The 16,322-nt window shown below is 36.5% G+C and overlaps 1 protein-coding gene across 2 annotated transcripts in view; it reads left to right on the forward strand.

The window, feature by feature from the left end:
- Positions 1-746: 746 nt before the first annotated feature.
- Positions 747-16,322, forward strand: part of MED23 (mediator complex subunit 23) — a 37,890-nt gene continuing 22,314 nt past the window's right edge. The window contains exons 1-11 of one of the 2 annotated variants that reach the window (XM_066547004.1): positions 747-869; positions 3,518-3,549; positions 3,654-3,741; positions 4,526-4,650; positions 4,791-4,902; positions 5,689-5,787; positions 6,434-6,535; positions 7,485-7,554; positions 9,154-9,266; positions 10,430-10,525; positions 11,063-11,080. In XM_066547004.1, the coding sequence (XP_066403101.1) occupies positions 810-869; positions 3,518-3,549; positions 3,654-3,741; positions 4,526-4,650; positions 4,791-4,902; positions 5,689-5,787; positions 6,434-6,535; positions 7,485-7,554; positions 9,154-9,266; positions 10,430-10,525; positions 11,063-11,080 (915 nt within the window). In that variant the 5' untranslated portion in view covers positions 747-809. The remainder of the gene's footprint in view (positions 870-3,517; positions 3,550-3,653; positions 3,742-4,525; positions 4,651-4,790; positions 4,903-5,688; positions 5,788-6,433; positions 6,536-7,484; positions 7,555-9,153; positions 9,267-10,429; positions 10,526-11,062; positions 11,081-16,322) is intronic. The other variant, XM_066547005.1, reaches the window with a different exon arrangement.

Genomic DNA, 16,322 nt, shown 5'->3' on the forward strand with positions numbered 1-16,322 from the left:
GTTCGTTTCTTCTGATAAGAGGGCAATAAATTCTTTTTCTCTGAAAGATTTAGGTGTGGCTGCTATCTCGCTGTGAGTCCTTTCTTTAAAAAAGTATCTTACATAGCATACTTTTAAAAAGTATCTTACATAGTTTCTACTTTTTTTATAACTGAAAACTATATTTAACACACTACTTAAGAGAATTAATACACCATTACTTTCTAACACGACACATGTAATATTCATTTTAATATTTGCGAAAAGCCAATCATAAAATATGCATTTTTCACAATCCACTATGATTCCTTCCAACCCAACCCATTCTGCAGTCTGTGATTCTGTATTCCTGGATATATTTAGATAAACGCATTTTCAGATTGTTCTGTGACTTACTACAGGAATTAATAACTCCACACTAATTACACCAAACTGGGGGCAACTAGAAATAGGGAGAGTGGTGGCTGGAGATTAGCCCTGCAGAGAGGGATCTCATCATAACCTAAGGGGTCCTTGCCGGAAGAACCAGAACCAGCATTTCGCCAAAATATTCTACGAAAAGATTATTCAAAGAAAATATTATTCAAAAACCAAAGAAGCCTAGGCGAATATTTTTGTAAAAAGAAAAACAAAACGAAGCGACTCCCAGATTTTAAGACGCTATTATCTTCCCCCCGCGGCGGGCGGCGCCGCCCGGAACGGCCGGGCCGAGCAGCCGCTTCCCGGGGAGCGGGATCCGGCGCGGAGCTTCCGGCGGGGCGGGAGGAGGAGGAGGCGTGGGCGCCGCCGCCTGCGCCTGACAAAGGGCCCGGCGGGGCCAGGCCGGCCCCATGGCGATCCCCATGGTGCCCATGGAGACGCAGCTGCAAAGCATCTTCGAGGAGGTGGTGGTGAGTCCGTCCCCGGAGCGCCGCCGCTGCCGGAGCCGCGTCTGGGTCCCTGCGGCCCGCAGTGCTCGCTCGGGGGTGGGGCCGTCCTGACGGAGATGAAAAGCAGGTGGGAGAGGTGCTTTTGGTTTTCGTGGCGATGGAGCCCCGCCGCCGTTCCCGGCCGTGTTTGGCGCTGTTCCCGGCGGCGGGGCAGCCGGGAAGGAACAGGGCTGCCGTCTGCCCCCGCTGGGCTTCATAGGAAAGCTGGGACAGAGTAGGACTGGGCGTGAAACAGTTTGCTTGGCCAATACCGAATTACAGAGCGCTGAGTTTGCTGTAAAATAAGCAGTTTAAGGAGTTTTGAAGGAGACTAGGAGAAGATGGATGTCCCGAGCAGGCGAGCCAGCATAATGGCATGATCAGATTGTGGGAATACGCAGGCACGATGCTGCCTGCAAAACGAAGTACAGTTAGCCCAAAGGCCTCCTCCATTTTCCCTACGACATTCCGTCCAACACTTTACCCAGCTTTGCTGCCTATCCATGGATGCATTCAAGGCCCTAGAACTGCTCGCGCTACTCCAGGTGTGGCTGTACCAAAGCTGAGTGCAGCAGGATAATCACCTCTTTTGTCTGAATGGTTGAACACAGGGTTTGGTGCATCCCAGGATGGGGTTTGCCCTCCTGGCTGCCCAGGCTCTCCCTGCTGGCTCACACTGAGCTGCTGCTGACCAGCACTCCCAGATCCATTTCTGCAGGGCTGGTCTCCAGCCACTCCTCTCCCAGTTTATGCTCGTGCCCAGCATTACTCTGTCCCAGGTACAGAATCTGGCATTTGCTAAATTTCTTGCCACTGACTGCTCAATGCTCCAGTCAATCCACATCCTTTTTCAAGGCCTCTCATCCTTCAAGAGAGTCGACAGCATCTGTCAGCTTAGTAACATCAGGAGATTTGCTAATGGTGCATTCACCCCCTGCAGCATTATATAAATACGTTGAACTCTAGAACTGAGCCCAGAGGAACACCACTGGTGACCCATCACCAGCCAGATGCAGTCTCACTGACTGCACCCTCCAGCCATTTCTTCACCCAGCACACTGTGAACCTCCTTATCCCACAGTTCAACAGCTTGTCCAGAAGGATGCTGTGAGGGGTAGTATTAAAAGCATGATCCAGAAAAAGTACTTCCACTGCCTTCTCTTTGTCCTCTCTAGGTGGGTGACCTTATGATAGAAAGATATTAAAATTAGTTAAACAGGACTTTCCCTTTGTGAAGCCAAGTCAATGGGTCATTAATCACACTTGTGTGGAGCACAAATGAATGAGCTTCTTGATAGATACGAGACATTCATAGTTGAAAACACTGGGCTAACAGGAGCTGATCCTGAATGGGAGCCTGACTGACATTTCAGAAAAAAAATAAGCTGATCGAAATGTCTGAAGTGGAAAGAATCCGTAGCTCTCAGAGCAATTGAAAATTATTTCCATGTGATGAATTTCAACCTTTCTGTTTTAAGTTGGCATGATAAAATGCATGATGTACTTTTCTTTGTGTGGTGTTTAGTTGCTTGTAGCATATTAATTGTCTACACGTGACTGATTTCTCATTTTGGCATTGCCATTCAGATTGTTTTTGCGTTTTTAACATTGTCATTTGCCTGTGTTGTCACACTACCTGTTTTTATGCACTGTTATTTGCCTAAAATTCATAAGGAACATCAACAAAGTAGTTCCTGAGAAAATTGCTCTGTATTTTTGGAGCCATAACTGATAAAATAGCAACTTACTGCTTTCCCTGCTGCTGGTATGGACTTGGTGGGCAGCAGCAAACCTTACCTTCCTTTCTGTGCAGATCAGATGAGTGTCAGATTCTGCTCTGCTTCTTGAGTAGCAGTGACAGACAGTTCTGAGCCAAATGATGGAACACCAACAAGTTGATTTTGTTACATGCTTTTATGTCTGTAACGTGACAATGAAAATGCATAATGGTCAGTGATAGATCAAACCTGAGTATAATATGAAATTCTTACAAAAGGTAGGAAAGGCTTTAGAATAATATTTTCCAGAACCTATTTGCTGAAGTTTTAGAATAATGATGTAGAAGCCTTTGAGCAAAATAAAGTTGAAAAAGGTGGGCGGGAGGGGATAAAGCAAGGTCTTACAGGAGATAAATTGAATATTCATGTTTAGTTTTTTACCTAGTACAAGATCATTACATTATTCAATAAAATTTAAAAAGCAGTAGATCTAAATTTGGATGAGAAAGTAATTGTATTTAGTTGATTTGTGTAACTGAACATAAGAGGGGCAAAAACTTAATGGAATTCAAAAATACTAATTTTTCAAATGATGAGAAGAGAGCTGTAATAATACAATCGAACAAGTGAGAAGTGAATGAATCTCTAGGTGTTTAGAAGATTAAAAAAAAAAATGCAAAAAACCAACCCAAAACAAAGAAACAGAGCCTTAATCTGGATCCACAACTTTTATATATCTGTGTGAAAACAAAGCAATCTCATCTTTGGAGTAGTGTGATTTAGCAAAGGCACCTACTGTTCTCTGGTACAGTCCCATAACAATGTGACTTTGTCTTTTGTGCATCATCCTGGGGCCATGATAGTCATAGAAAACCTTCTAACAGTAGCTCACTTGGGGTTTTTCTCTTACAGAAAACAGAAGTAATTGAAGAAGCTTTTCCTGGGTAAGTGTAATACTGCTTTATTTGTGGAAGGTTTTATGTGTAAATGTATTTTTCTACTTGTTTCACTGGGTACTGCTAATAACTAATGTTCTTGTTTGCATTAGGATGTTTATGGACACTCCTGAAGATGAGAGAACCAAACTGATCAGCTGCCTGGGAGCTTTTAGACAGTTCTGGAGCAGTCTTTCCCAGGTTAACATTTGATTTCTGCTTATGTCTTTGTACTTTATGTACTTTTTTAATATAAGGATACCTTTTCTAGTAGACAAACACTTAAGCTGTAAGGTCTGTGTCTAGTCATTCAGAATCTGGTTTCAGACATGGCATAGTAAAGAATATAGGAAGACTTTGCATGAAAAGAAAGGTAATTTTGATATTTGTAAGGTTAAATAGTTATTTGGCAGAGGTTGGTGTGCAGTGCAAATAAAAATAAGCAAATAGAAGTGTAACAGTAAAGAAATAAACAATAAAAGGTAGTTTCTTACAGAATTTTTGATAGAAGTGAATAAGTAGGTAAAAGAGAAAAAAATAAAATAAGATGGTTGAGAAGTTAAAAAAATCACCTTTCAAAAGCGAGATACCTTCAGACACTGCTCCATAATTGGAGGCCTATTCATCTTTATTTTCACTGAATTTGATTATAACTGTGAAAGGGAAAAATAATGTAGAACAGTTCTATTTTACTTTAGTCTGTGATAACTTGTGAAAACAAAAGTTGACTATAGAAATCAGTGGTTAAGCTAGGAAATATTTCCTCTACTGGACAACTGAACTTCTGCTGGACAAGTGACCTTCATCAAAATAAGATCAAAATACTTGTAGGAAAAACTATAGGTTGGGCAACTGGATCACTTCTACTGATTTATAGTCCTGTTCTTGTGTTAGTTTCATTTTTTCATGGGAGGATACTGTATGAATTTTATAGTTTGTTTCACTACCTGTAAATACATTCTTTCTCCCCCTGTTGTTTTTTCAGGAGTCCCATGAACAGTGTGTCCAGTGGATTGTAAGATTCATACATAGCCAACATAGTCCTAAAAGAATTTCTTTTCTTTATGACTGCCTAGCAATGGCAGTAGAAACTGGACTTTTGCCACCTAGGTGAGCCATGTTGGAGTAATTTATTAGCTATATGGAAGATGTTATATTGGAGGTATTTTTGCAATGACATTGTACTGTTACTGCTGGAAAACATGTGCTTATTATCTGCCATTCATTCTTGCATTGTCTTCTTCTGCTAGGATGGTGTGTGAATCTCTGATAAACTCCGATACACTCGAGTGGGAAAGGACTCAGCTGTGGGCATTAACATTCAAATTGGTTCGGAAGATTATTGGAGGTGTAGACTACAAGGTCTCTTCCACTCATTCCTTTCTCTTTGCAAAGACATGTTATTTGCTACCTTTGTTTTTATGGTTTTATCTAAGAGACATCCAATTTTCTTGAAGTCTTCTTTTCTTACAAAAGAAAATTCAGTGAGCACTTTTAATGCTTTTTTGAACTTTAACCTAAGAGATAATTTTGTGTTCACAGTGTAACTCTTCAGACACTTTTCTGTTACAGTCCCTTTCCTCCATTTTCAGGTACAAGCTAAATAACTCTAATACAGTTGCAGAAGTGGTAAAACCTGGAAAATAAAAACTATCAAGCATTAAGGCTGGAATGCTGTCATCTGCTTTACCTCTGTTGCTACACAGCAGAAAATCTCCTGAAAGCTGAGTCCTTGGCATGGTACAGCCTCAACAGAAGGAGTAGGAGACCATGCGTGTCTTGCAGAGAATCACCTCACTGCATTGTTGATGATGTTAGAGCAGAAAACACAAAATACAACATTGTGCACTGGTCAGGCTCCAAAAGGCTTTGTAGGTTGGATGTCTCTGGATGCACATCAAATTACCAACAGTTACTTCCTCTTCTGGAGCATATTAAGACTGAGACATTCCATAAGGAATTTAATGTAATTAGTGTTAAATTTTAATTTATTCAGTATTAATAGTCTCAGTAGCAGTTTGTCGTCTGACACTTAGCAGCAAGAACTAATTTTTCTGTCAAAATATTGTCTGAGCATATTGATTGTGTAATCTTTCTCCCAGAAATAAAGAATATCTAGCAACATTAATTTCATGTGCTTTCTTTCAGGGTGTGCGTGATCTGCTGAAAGTGATCCTAGAGAAAATCCTAACAATTCCAAACACTGTGAGCTCAGCTGTTGTACAGCAGCTTTTAGCAGCAAGAGAGGTAACTATATGGATTTTATACTGCTATAGAGGAAGATAGGCCTCATTCTCTTGTTACAAGTGAGTTTCTGATGGTTGGGATAGCTCTGGTTGTTGGTATAGTTCAACACGAAAGTCTTACACTTTGTGTTCAAATTCTTTACTGCAATTGCAGTTTATGCAGTAAACAAAGTGCTTTTGTGGGATATTGTAAGTAAGTGATAAAATCCCTAATAAGAGAGTCAGGCCCAATATTTATATATTATATAAATATTTTATCTATTATAATAAATATAAATTATATATTACAATAAATATATTATAATAAATTTTAATATATTATATAATATATCCTATACATCCTAAGGTAAGATGTATAGGATATAATAACAATTAATAGTTTTTCCTTAGTGAATAAAAATAGTATTTTTTTTCTGTACTTCATGGGCAGACATAGAGGTGTGGTCTTAAGACTCAAATAGTCTAACTTATGCTTGTACAATTAAAAACAGGTTTGAGAATTATTGAAGTATTTTTATCAGAATACAACTTAAGAAAAAGTATTTTCTTGTATCTGTTTTAGTGGGCTGTTTCAGACTATTAGACAGATTACACATTCATTTACCCTATCCAGGGTCTTTTACACTGATGTATTTTTTTATTTATAGGTGGTAGCCTACATCTTGGAAAGAAATGCTTGTTTGCTGCCTGCCTACTTTGCAGTCACAGAAATCAGAAAACTATATCCTGAAGGAAAACTTCCCCACTGGGTAATGATATGATATACAATAATGTACCCTGAATTTTGTTGCACACAGCACCTATATTTTAAAACAAAGTTCATGTGAAAATTTAAAATCTGCAGATTTTCTTCAAAAGCTTTGTGTTTAGTCACATAAATGAAGATACAAGCTTGATGTGATTGCAGCAGCAGCTCCCTGTGTTCTTGCATAAAACTTAGGATATAATTTTGACCTATGGTCTGATGTTCAAAACTTTTGAAGCACTGAATTGTTGTTGAATACGTTTGCAAATGCAGGTCGTGCATACCTACCACTGTGTGCTTTCTCTATAGCTTCAGGATAAGAAAAATCACTTTAAATAACTGACTAGGGTTTTCTCTGTTTAAACTCAGTTATGCAGAGATATTTGGGGCTCTGGTGGAATGAAAATTGTCATTGTTTCCAAAAAATAACATAATATTGATCCAGTTTTTAATTTTGCGTTCTGTTAAAATATCTACGTTTGGAAAAGGGTAAAATCCCAACTCCCCTGTACTACTGGGAAAATTGTTACTGTCTTTTGAGAGAAGATTTAAAGTAGATTGTATTAATTTGGGTCGTTTTTCTATGTGGAATTGTTATTCAGCGGCAGAGATTTGTTGTGAACAGAAATTATAGTTCATTTTAAATAATCTGTTTCTAAGTGTTATGCATTCAAATAACATAGTTTGCATAGGAGACACTTCTTGTATAAACTCCTGCTTGAGTGCAAATGGGGAAGAGTTCTTCCTGCGCCTCCTTGCTAATGCCACAGTTTTCATTTTGTAGTTTTGTGTTCCAGATGATTTTTCCAACTGTTTGAAATAGGAAGCTATTATTTTAGTCAATTTCTGCATATTTTATTAAAGTCCATACATGTATATATTTTTAAGTCTTAAATATTCCTTATTAATATCTGGAACTTAAACCTTAATTTTTTTCTCCTCTTCTCACCCAGTTACTAGGTAATTTAGTATCAGATTTTGTGGATACCTTCAGACCTACAGCAAGAATAAATTCTATTTGTGGTAAGACAATGACTTAATGAATGACTTTAAAATGAATTAATTTATTTTGAACTGTTTTTTTCCTAGAACCTCTTGGGACCTATATCAACTAAGCAAAATAATTCAGATCTTATGTTTCTTCTAGTACCTCTGCCCTTGTTAGTTTGTTCTCAGACTTGGTTCCTTTCAGTTTTTGTTTTGACAGGGAAAATTCACTGATGAGATCAAAATAATTCTTTCTACCTGCTGGTAGGAAGTGTGCTAGTTGTTACATGGTCATATGGTTTGTAACTATGGGTCACTAGTAGAGAAAGGAAATTGTAGGTTTTCTGTGCCCAAGTTAATACATATCCACTGGGATGTTAGTATTGAAATGTTTTGACTTCAGTTTCCATTGGAGCTTTTGTAGCTGCTCAGCCTCTTCTCTGTTGTTGCTGGCTTCTGGGTGAACATTTCCTAGTTCAGATGGGTACTCTTCTACTTTTCTGTGAAAGAAATGCTCATCTTCATTTATTGTTAGAAATCTGGTGATCAAAATTTGGCTTTGTTTTAATATGATTCCTGCTACATTTTTCTTCAAAAGATAAAAATGTCTTTTGTTTGCTTTGAGTAGTTTAATAAGAGCTGCATTAGTTGCATTAGTTTTGAGCAAGGTTTATTGTGATGGAGCTTTTTTAGTGCAGAGATTAAAAATGTAAATTCATCTGTAATGCTCCCAAAGCATTTTGTTTCAGAAGCATCAGAAGTATTGAAAGTGTGGCATAGCTTTTATTTATATGGCTGACAGGGATCACATTTTGTTTTTCCAAGTGTTGTATGTGTAGATTACTTGTATAGACAAAGTTGAAGGGAAGAAACAAATATTTATTTACTTCTTGTTTTATCTGATAAAAATATGGCCAGTTTGGATAATAGACGTCATGGAATTTCAGCTGGAGAGAGGTCAAAATTGAGGCACCTAAATTTAGATGCTGACATACAGGTTTGCTTGGGGCTCAGTTCAGATGCTTATCTTTAAGCAACTAAAATAAAGTTGTTTAATCTACACTGACTAACAAGTGTAAATTTAGCATACCAAGCACACTTCATGTGTTCTGGTCTCACTGGGCTATGCTGACTGAATTGACTGGATCTTCATTGACTTTAATTGGAATACACACACTTGTGTTTGACTGCTTTACTAAATGCAATCTTGCCCATAGAGTCAATGAAGGGAAGTTGAAAGACTAGATTGTGCTTAGGTTATAAGGCTGTTTTCTTTGTGTAAAGGGTCAGTCTGCCAAAATCAAATCCCTAGGTCAAGCAATGGCAGGGGAACAATATTCTGGTAATATCTAAGATATTAGATATTACTTATAGATTGATATTTGCAAAAACTTTTATTTTGGAGGTACCCGATGTCAATAAATGGAGACTTTACTGCATAGATATTTTATTAGCTGAAAGTTGGTTAGAAAAATAAAATCAATTTGAAGCAATCCTTGTGGTAAAACCTTTAAACAGTGGAAATTAAAGGAGAGCATAAAAGTGGCCGAGGCCATTTTTTGCATCAAAATGATTAGGCAGTGGGCCAGTTTCATTAAATTCTCCAGTTGAGAATTTATGTTTCATTGCATATAGGTCGCTGCAGTCTCCTTCCTGTGGTAAATAACTCTGGTGCCATGTGTAACTCATGGAAGCTGGATCCTACAACCCTCCGTTTTCCTTTGAAAGGTCTCTTACCATATGATAAGGTACGCCTTATTAAACTTCTTAAACCTGTTATATTCAGTAAAACAAAATTTCTATGTCATTAAAGTGGGGAAAATTTTCAACTGTGACTATCTGTTCCAATTAGGCTAACTTTGAAGGTGTAGATGTTTAATATTTCAGTGATTTCAAGCTATATACAGAGGACTTGGAAAGTAGTGTTTGGTATAACTGCTGTCCAGGTTGTTGAAGAACTTCAGACATAATTTAATGTTCTTTGTGGGTGTGTGCATGTGAGAGAGCAAGTGAGAGCAGAGAATTGATTGGAAAATTGGCTAGATGGAAGAGAATGGGAAAGTAATTTCTTCTTTTCTGTGCTCTTCATTATTCCACAGGAAAGATAATTTACAATTCAAACTTAAAGTTTGCATATTTAAACTTTAAACTCTGAATGTGAAGTAGTGATGTATTGAAAGAATTTAAAGGATCAGGACAAAAATCCATGTTGTCCTGCATCCCATTCCCCATACCCTAGATGTCTAAGAAAGGAAATCCAGTATGTCTAGTGCCATGTATAGTGCTTGCAATCTACAGCCATTATAATTTTGTGTGTTTCCTGACACAGATGTGGTTTCTCTGTGTTTAGTAAACCTTCATCTCCCAAATACTTGTTCAGACTCTTCTTGAGCCCCTGTAAGCTTTTAGTATTCTCAACATTCCTTTGACAAGTAATGTCACATTTCAGCTTCATGTTGCATGAGGAATCAGCTCCTTCTGTTTGTTTTGAACCCAACTCCAGCTAACATTTTTATTTAAAATGATTCAGGTTGTGGGAAGATGCAATGAGCAGTTGTTTCATATCTGATTTCTTCACATCAGTCCTGATTTTTATGCATTTTGGTGCATTTCCTCAGTTGTCTTACCTTGTTTCCTTTGAGTTCAAAGCTGTTCCAAGAAGTGTACTGTCCTTCTCTTGGATGAAGAATGTTCTACTTGGACTTCATAAAATCTGCCACTTCTTAAGAACTATGATTATCTCCTCACTTCTTTTAGTTACCAGAGAGGAAGACAATTTCCCAGATGATACATACCTGCATAAATTAAATATTCATTCTTACATTGTTTATTCAGTTAAATGTAAGCTCAGTATTAAACATAACCTTGAGGGAATATATGTTTGTATGTGATTCCTTGTTTCTTTTTCAAGGATCTGTTTGAGCCACAGACTGCTTTGTTGAGATATGTGCTGGAGCAACCGTATTCAAGGGATATGGTCTGCAATATGCTAGGTCTGAATAAGCAGGTACTGTACTGTGCTGTAACATGTGATTTAATTCTGCATAGAATCTGCACTATTCTTTTTCTCTTTTCTTTGCTATAGCTAACTAAGCAAAACAGTTTAGGTACAAAGAGTGATTATTTTTTTTATGAGATCATATTAGGTTAATTGGACACTGTTATTCCTATCATTTGTATATTGCTTTACGAATGTTAAATTGAAAAGTAGAGATTTAAAATATGATTTTTTTTTGCATTGCTTTTTTTTCCTATAAGGCCAGCCTCAAGTACACCTTTGACAGACAGTAGGAGACTGGTTGTTGTTCGTTGGTTTTTAAAGCATTGTTGTACTCTGTTGTATTGGAATGTTATAGTACTAGAATAGTTGGAAGCTGGGGTTTGTTTTGTTACTTTTTTTTTTTTTGAAACTTTAGAATGGGGGGCTTAGTCTGACTTGGGGATCCTTGAGGCTGGCCTCATAGTCACTGTTTTGTCTTTTCTTTTTTTCTTCCTTTATTTTTGTTCTGTCCTGTCTTGTCCTGCCCATCCTCCAATGCTCTAGACCTTGAACATTGCTCAGGTATGTTCACAACCTTACTGTTGTATTGTGACTAACGATACGCTGGCCGCTTTGTAGCCACTGATTCCAGGTAGAGAATACATGTACAGTCAGGGCTTGAAATTGGCAGGACCATTAGTCAAGGGCAAATTTTCACTACAATTCTCTAGAGATACAAGGGATATAGCATAAAGCTGACAGTCAGTGGTCCTTTGATACTAACATTTTTTCTTGGAATGGACTGCTACCACTTCCCTTACCAGTCATAACTTCAACTTTGCTGGAATTTTCAGATGAGGAGAGATTTTTAGTTAAAAATTTCTTTCCTTAATCTGGTGGAAAAAAACATCCACTGGACTTAATTTTAAAAATATAAGGCTAAATACATAATTTAAAAAAAGAAAGGTTTACTAGTGGAATTTTCTTATCATTAGGAAGCTTCTGTAAAGAACTTCCCAACAGGCAATTATAATATTCTCCAATCTAGGTGAAAGAAGAGTAGTGCAGAATACTGCACAAAAAGTAGTTCCTTAAAATTTTAACTACTTGTTTAAATGAATAAACACCTGAGCAAGTCAACCAAGTGGACTTCTGCTTGAAATTTTAAATTATGGGTGTTATAGTTTATCCCTCATTACACTAATAATTGCCACACCTACTTTAAAAAAACAGTGTTTTAAGATTTATAAAATAGCGTTGCTGTTTGCAATACTATAGTGAAGGTTGTGTCAGTGTTTCCATTTAAGAAACTTTTTTCAGGTTTGTAACTTGACTATAAAATTTACATGATCCTGAAACCTTGTGTACATTTCCCAATGTAATGGAATACCCCAGTGCATTTTCTGAACTGGGACAATGTTTTTGAATGCACAGATTCCTACATCTTGGCTAACAGTACTCTGTGTTGTATATAATGATCTTTTGTACCTGAGACTTAAAGCAGCTGAAATGTTAAACCTTGGAATTGAGCTGCAAGGTTTACTGTTTAAATGAGTAGTATTTGTTTGTCTTTCTGTGTCTGCATTGAGTTGATAAACGAAATTATTCTTCTATCCATCTTGTAGCTGGTAAATAATACAAGATACAGACAAAAATTATGTTGAACCCATTTTATTCTCCTAACTATGGATGGTATGTTCTTTCATGTAAAAAAATATCATGTTAAAAATGCTGGGTTTTAACTCCTACTTCACCGTCCTCTAAAAGTAATTGAAGAAATAAAATGTATTAAATTATACTTTTAAAATTTGTTTGCTAGTATAGGAATTCCTACACAAAGTTTCATCCTGGCGTGAACTTTTATGGCCAAGCAACAAACATGAAGAATGTAGCTTATAAAGGAAATGCTGACAGAACATGAACTATAGCTGTGCTACTACAGTTACACCAGCATAAAGATGTTGAAAATTTGTGAGTTGAAAATATGTGAGTTGAAAATACAGATATAGAGGTGGGTGGTACAGTGGTATAAAACAGGAAATATGTTCCATTTAAACGTTATTATACTTTGCATAAAACTGTGGAAAACATTGAAATTTTACTTGTTTTTAGGTACAAATTACCTTTGTGTTACATTTCAATTTGTTAATGTAGCCACCTGACAAAAATAGTAGCATGCTTTTCAGAAATTGTATAACTATATCAATGCTTTCAGTAAAATGGCTGATATTGTTGTATTTTATTATTAGAGAAATTACTTGCAGAAATTGAACTGTCACTATAATAGAAGACACTTAGAAATGCAAATAGTGCCAAGTTTGTTTCAGATTAAGTACAGAAACACCTCAACGCAATGATCATTATTTATTTATGATCATTAATTATTTATGTGGAGTTGCTTGTATGCCCTGTCAACTATTTACACAGATCCAGTTGCAGGATTGGAGCCTTCATTTGAATCTTTTGGCATCACAATCTAGGTATGGTTCAGCCAGATTTGTCCTAGTTCTTGAAGATGAACAACGAAATTTTGTGGTTCAGTCTTAACTAAGCAGATCTGTGTTAGAAAACCATTCACTCAAGCCATCTCTGAGTTGTGTAAAAAATACACAAATCCAGCTCTCCTGTTAACCTTGCAGGGAGAAAAATGAAGGTAAAATATTGTATGTTTAAAGATTCATGCGTTCCTTTCAGGATTCTAAGTTTTCTTGTGGGATGAGGTTTTCCAAGAACCTTATCAAGTATATGGTTTTAAGTCCAAATGTAATAATCTAGACTTCAAAATGTTTCTTTGTTGGTGTCTGGGGACTCTGAGCTTTTGCTACTGTGTACTTCTGTGTGGGACAGTACATACTCTCGTATATCTGTTTGAATTGGTCTATAGGGAGTAGAGATTTAAATTGTATTTTATCCTGTATATTATTATCATGGTTAGCAGTTGAAGTCTTATCTTAAGGGTCTTTTTGCAACCTAAATGACTCAATAATTCTATGTCAATTTATATTCTCCTGCTAGCTGAGGTGTCAATTTCAATTCTTAGTTATTTTTTTAAATAATTTTTTGAACCATATAACAATTAGGTTTTTTTGGAAAATGATTAACAGTTCAGAGTGTCATAGTGCACTGATACAACATTAAGATTTGCTTTAGGGATCTTATGGTTGTTTCTTAAAACAGGACTAAAGTAATGTCTTAAGAACATGAACTCTCTTTGGAGGTTTTGATTTATATCTTTACCTTCTCTGTATATGCAGTCTTGTATGAAGAATATAGCATCTTGTTGCAGTCCTCTAATCAATCAAAAACTATTATTTTGGGGAATATTTGAGAGAGGAGGTAATTTTTGGATGTCTTGTTTCTGTAATGTAAAAATGTTTAATTAGCAGCTGTTGAATTAATGATTTGCTCTTTAAATAGTGTATTTGGCTGGTCACCTTTTAAACCAGCAATGGTGATCTGCAGCTTATCTATGCCTTACTCTGTGCAAGTGAATGTGTAGTTGTGTTCTCTGCTAGCTACAAACCAGGATAATTAGCATGGGGAAGCTGTTGTAAGCAGAGCTGTTAAGTGAAAGGAGTTATATAATGCAATATTTAAAAATTGACTTTCACTTTTATTTTTAAAATTCTGGTTGATGCTGGGATCTTACTATCCAATTTAACTGGTGATAATGTGGCAAAGTATTTAGTTTAAGGGGGGTGATTATTTTCTATAGGTTTCTGATTGTAAGGGTGTGCATTGAGAACACTCCAGTATATGTTCCTTGTATAAGTATAAAACTCCTTTTTTTTAATGAGGGAAACTTGAGAATGGCTGCCAAACTTGGGAGAGATAATAGAATCAAGTATAATATAAACAATAAGCTTTAAGGTTTTGTGTCCTCATAGCACACAGTTTTTGAAAATGCAAGTGTGGGAGTAGTTCTGTCATGTTTTAACTACTTTAGGCATTTTGAATTGGACTTTTGGAGACACCATTTACTTTTGTAGGGATCTTGGCCTCTGTGATTTGGTCTTCTGAGTCCATTTCTGAAGTGTAGATATCTACTAAATGTTGTTTGTTTAAAATACTGAAAAGCTATCATAGCCATCAGCCAGCCTTACTAACTACTTAAAATATTTTTCTTTATGGAAATACTTTTAATGCTAGCCATGCCCCTGCCCCACCCTTTGATACCCACTCTGTCTCGACATCCCAAAACAGGAAGGAATTAAAAATTCAAACCCGAATTAGAACAACAAGCCACCATCCAACTGAAGCTCTGATCCACTTAAAGAAATACCACGAGTCCATTAGAGGGCTGGCCTCAAGAAATTGTAGTGTCAAGTTGTCGTGGAAGCACATTTTCTCCCTCCTATTTCTTCATGGTTTAATAATGTTTTCAGTAAAATTATGTATTTTCAGATCTTTAAATGTTATTCTCATAACAAAATGGAGAATGTGTTTGTACAACCAAATTGTGAAAATTAGAGTCATATTTACTTAAGGAGAAAAAGTACAGTGATCTTGAATGCTACATTTTTTCATATGTAATCCAGAACAGCATTTGGAGGTTTTTTGTTGTTTGTTTTTGTTTTACTTAAACTGTGCCAAAACATGAATTCCTACTTATTTATGAGGGTAATCAGCTCTCACCTATAATTTTATTCATCTCGGTTTATACTGAGCTTTTCTTTCACTTAGGAGCAATTAATAAAACAAGGGCCCAATTCTGCAAATTCCTGTGCAGCACAGTATTTTATTTTCAAGAGTTCCGAAACTACAGATATAAAACCTTCGCAGAAATGTATATTCACTGAAAATGCAGAAAAGAAAAATTGCCAGAAAATTAAATTAATGAGGATAGAATGTGATGTACTGCTATTTTTCTGATTGAAGATTGTTTTTAACACAATGAAAGTGTGGTTTTCAGAATTAGCTTGAATTCATTTTTTTAATTTCCTGGCTCTTTTCCCAGTCTTAGAATTATTTGGAATAGCAAAAATTCCTACTGGAAATTCTGGCTCTCTTTTTAACAGTAATATTTTTCCTGTTGTATTCTTTGAATAACTTTATTCCAAATTAATATAGCCTAACATGGTTAGGTTTTTAGACATTAACCCAGTGCTTAGCAAACTCTTAAATTTCAAGCCCTGTACATAGTAGTTTTGCATGCTGGATTATCAACTAGTCTGTAGTGTTGTCTGTTGCACCCTGCTCTGCTTCATAATTAGTTGCTTTGGGAGGGGGCAAAAAAGGAGCCACAAAAGCCCCAAGGTGTTCTGAAGGGATGGTGCCAATACTGCTCTCTGTAACCTGTACTGTGGTTGGTCTGTGATAATGACATTGCTGACTGGGAGAAAAGGTATCATCGGTGCTTTCTGTCTTAGCTAGAGGTTTGTGTTAAGCATGCTTCAAGAAAGCACAGCTGGGATTGTAGCTTTCTGCAGTTTTGAGCTGGCAAAGAGCATGCAACAGGGGATGCTGTTCACTGTATTTTGTCAACTTTTCCAATTCTTGCATTTTAATTTTAATTGAAAAGAATCTCTTTTTTTTCATAGCTAAAGAGTACCATCAATGAAGGTAGAACAAGCATCTCCTTTCAGCATCTCTCTTTACTTTTATTATATCTTTATATTAGCCTTCTGTTAGGCTGCCTGGCTAGTAAGTCTAAGAATTCATCTAAGGCATCCCTGAAATGTTTTATGAGTATTGGGGTGATCTTTTAAAACTTTTTTACATACACCTTTTTGCCTCTAGAAAGGGATGGTGCATTTTCATGATTAGTGTTTGAGCAGCTCAGTTCCTTTTGTTTTGTATCATAAAGTAATAATTTTTTTCTTTA

The sequence above is a fragment of the Molothrus aeneus genome, chromosome 3 (genome assembly GCF_037042795.1).
Source record: "Molothrus aeneus isolate 106 chromosome 3, BPBGC_Maene_1.0, whole genome shotgun sequence".
NCBI lineage: Eukaryota > Metazoa > Chordata > Aves > Passeriformes > Icteridae > Molothrus > Molothrus aeneus.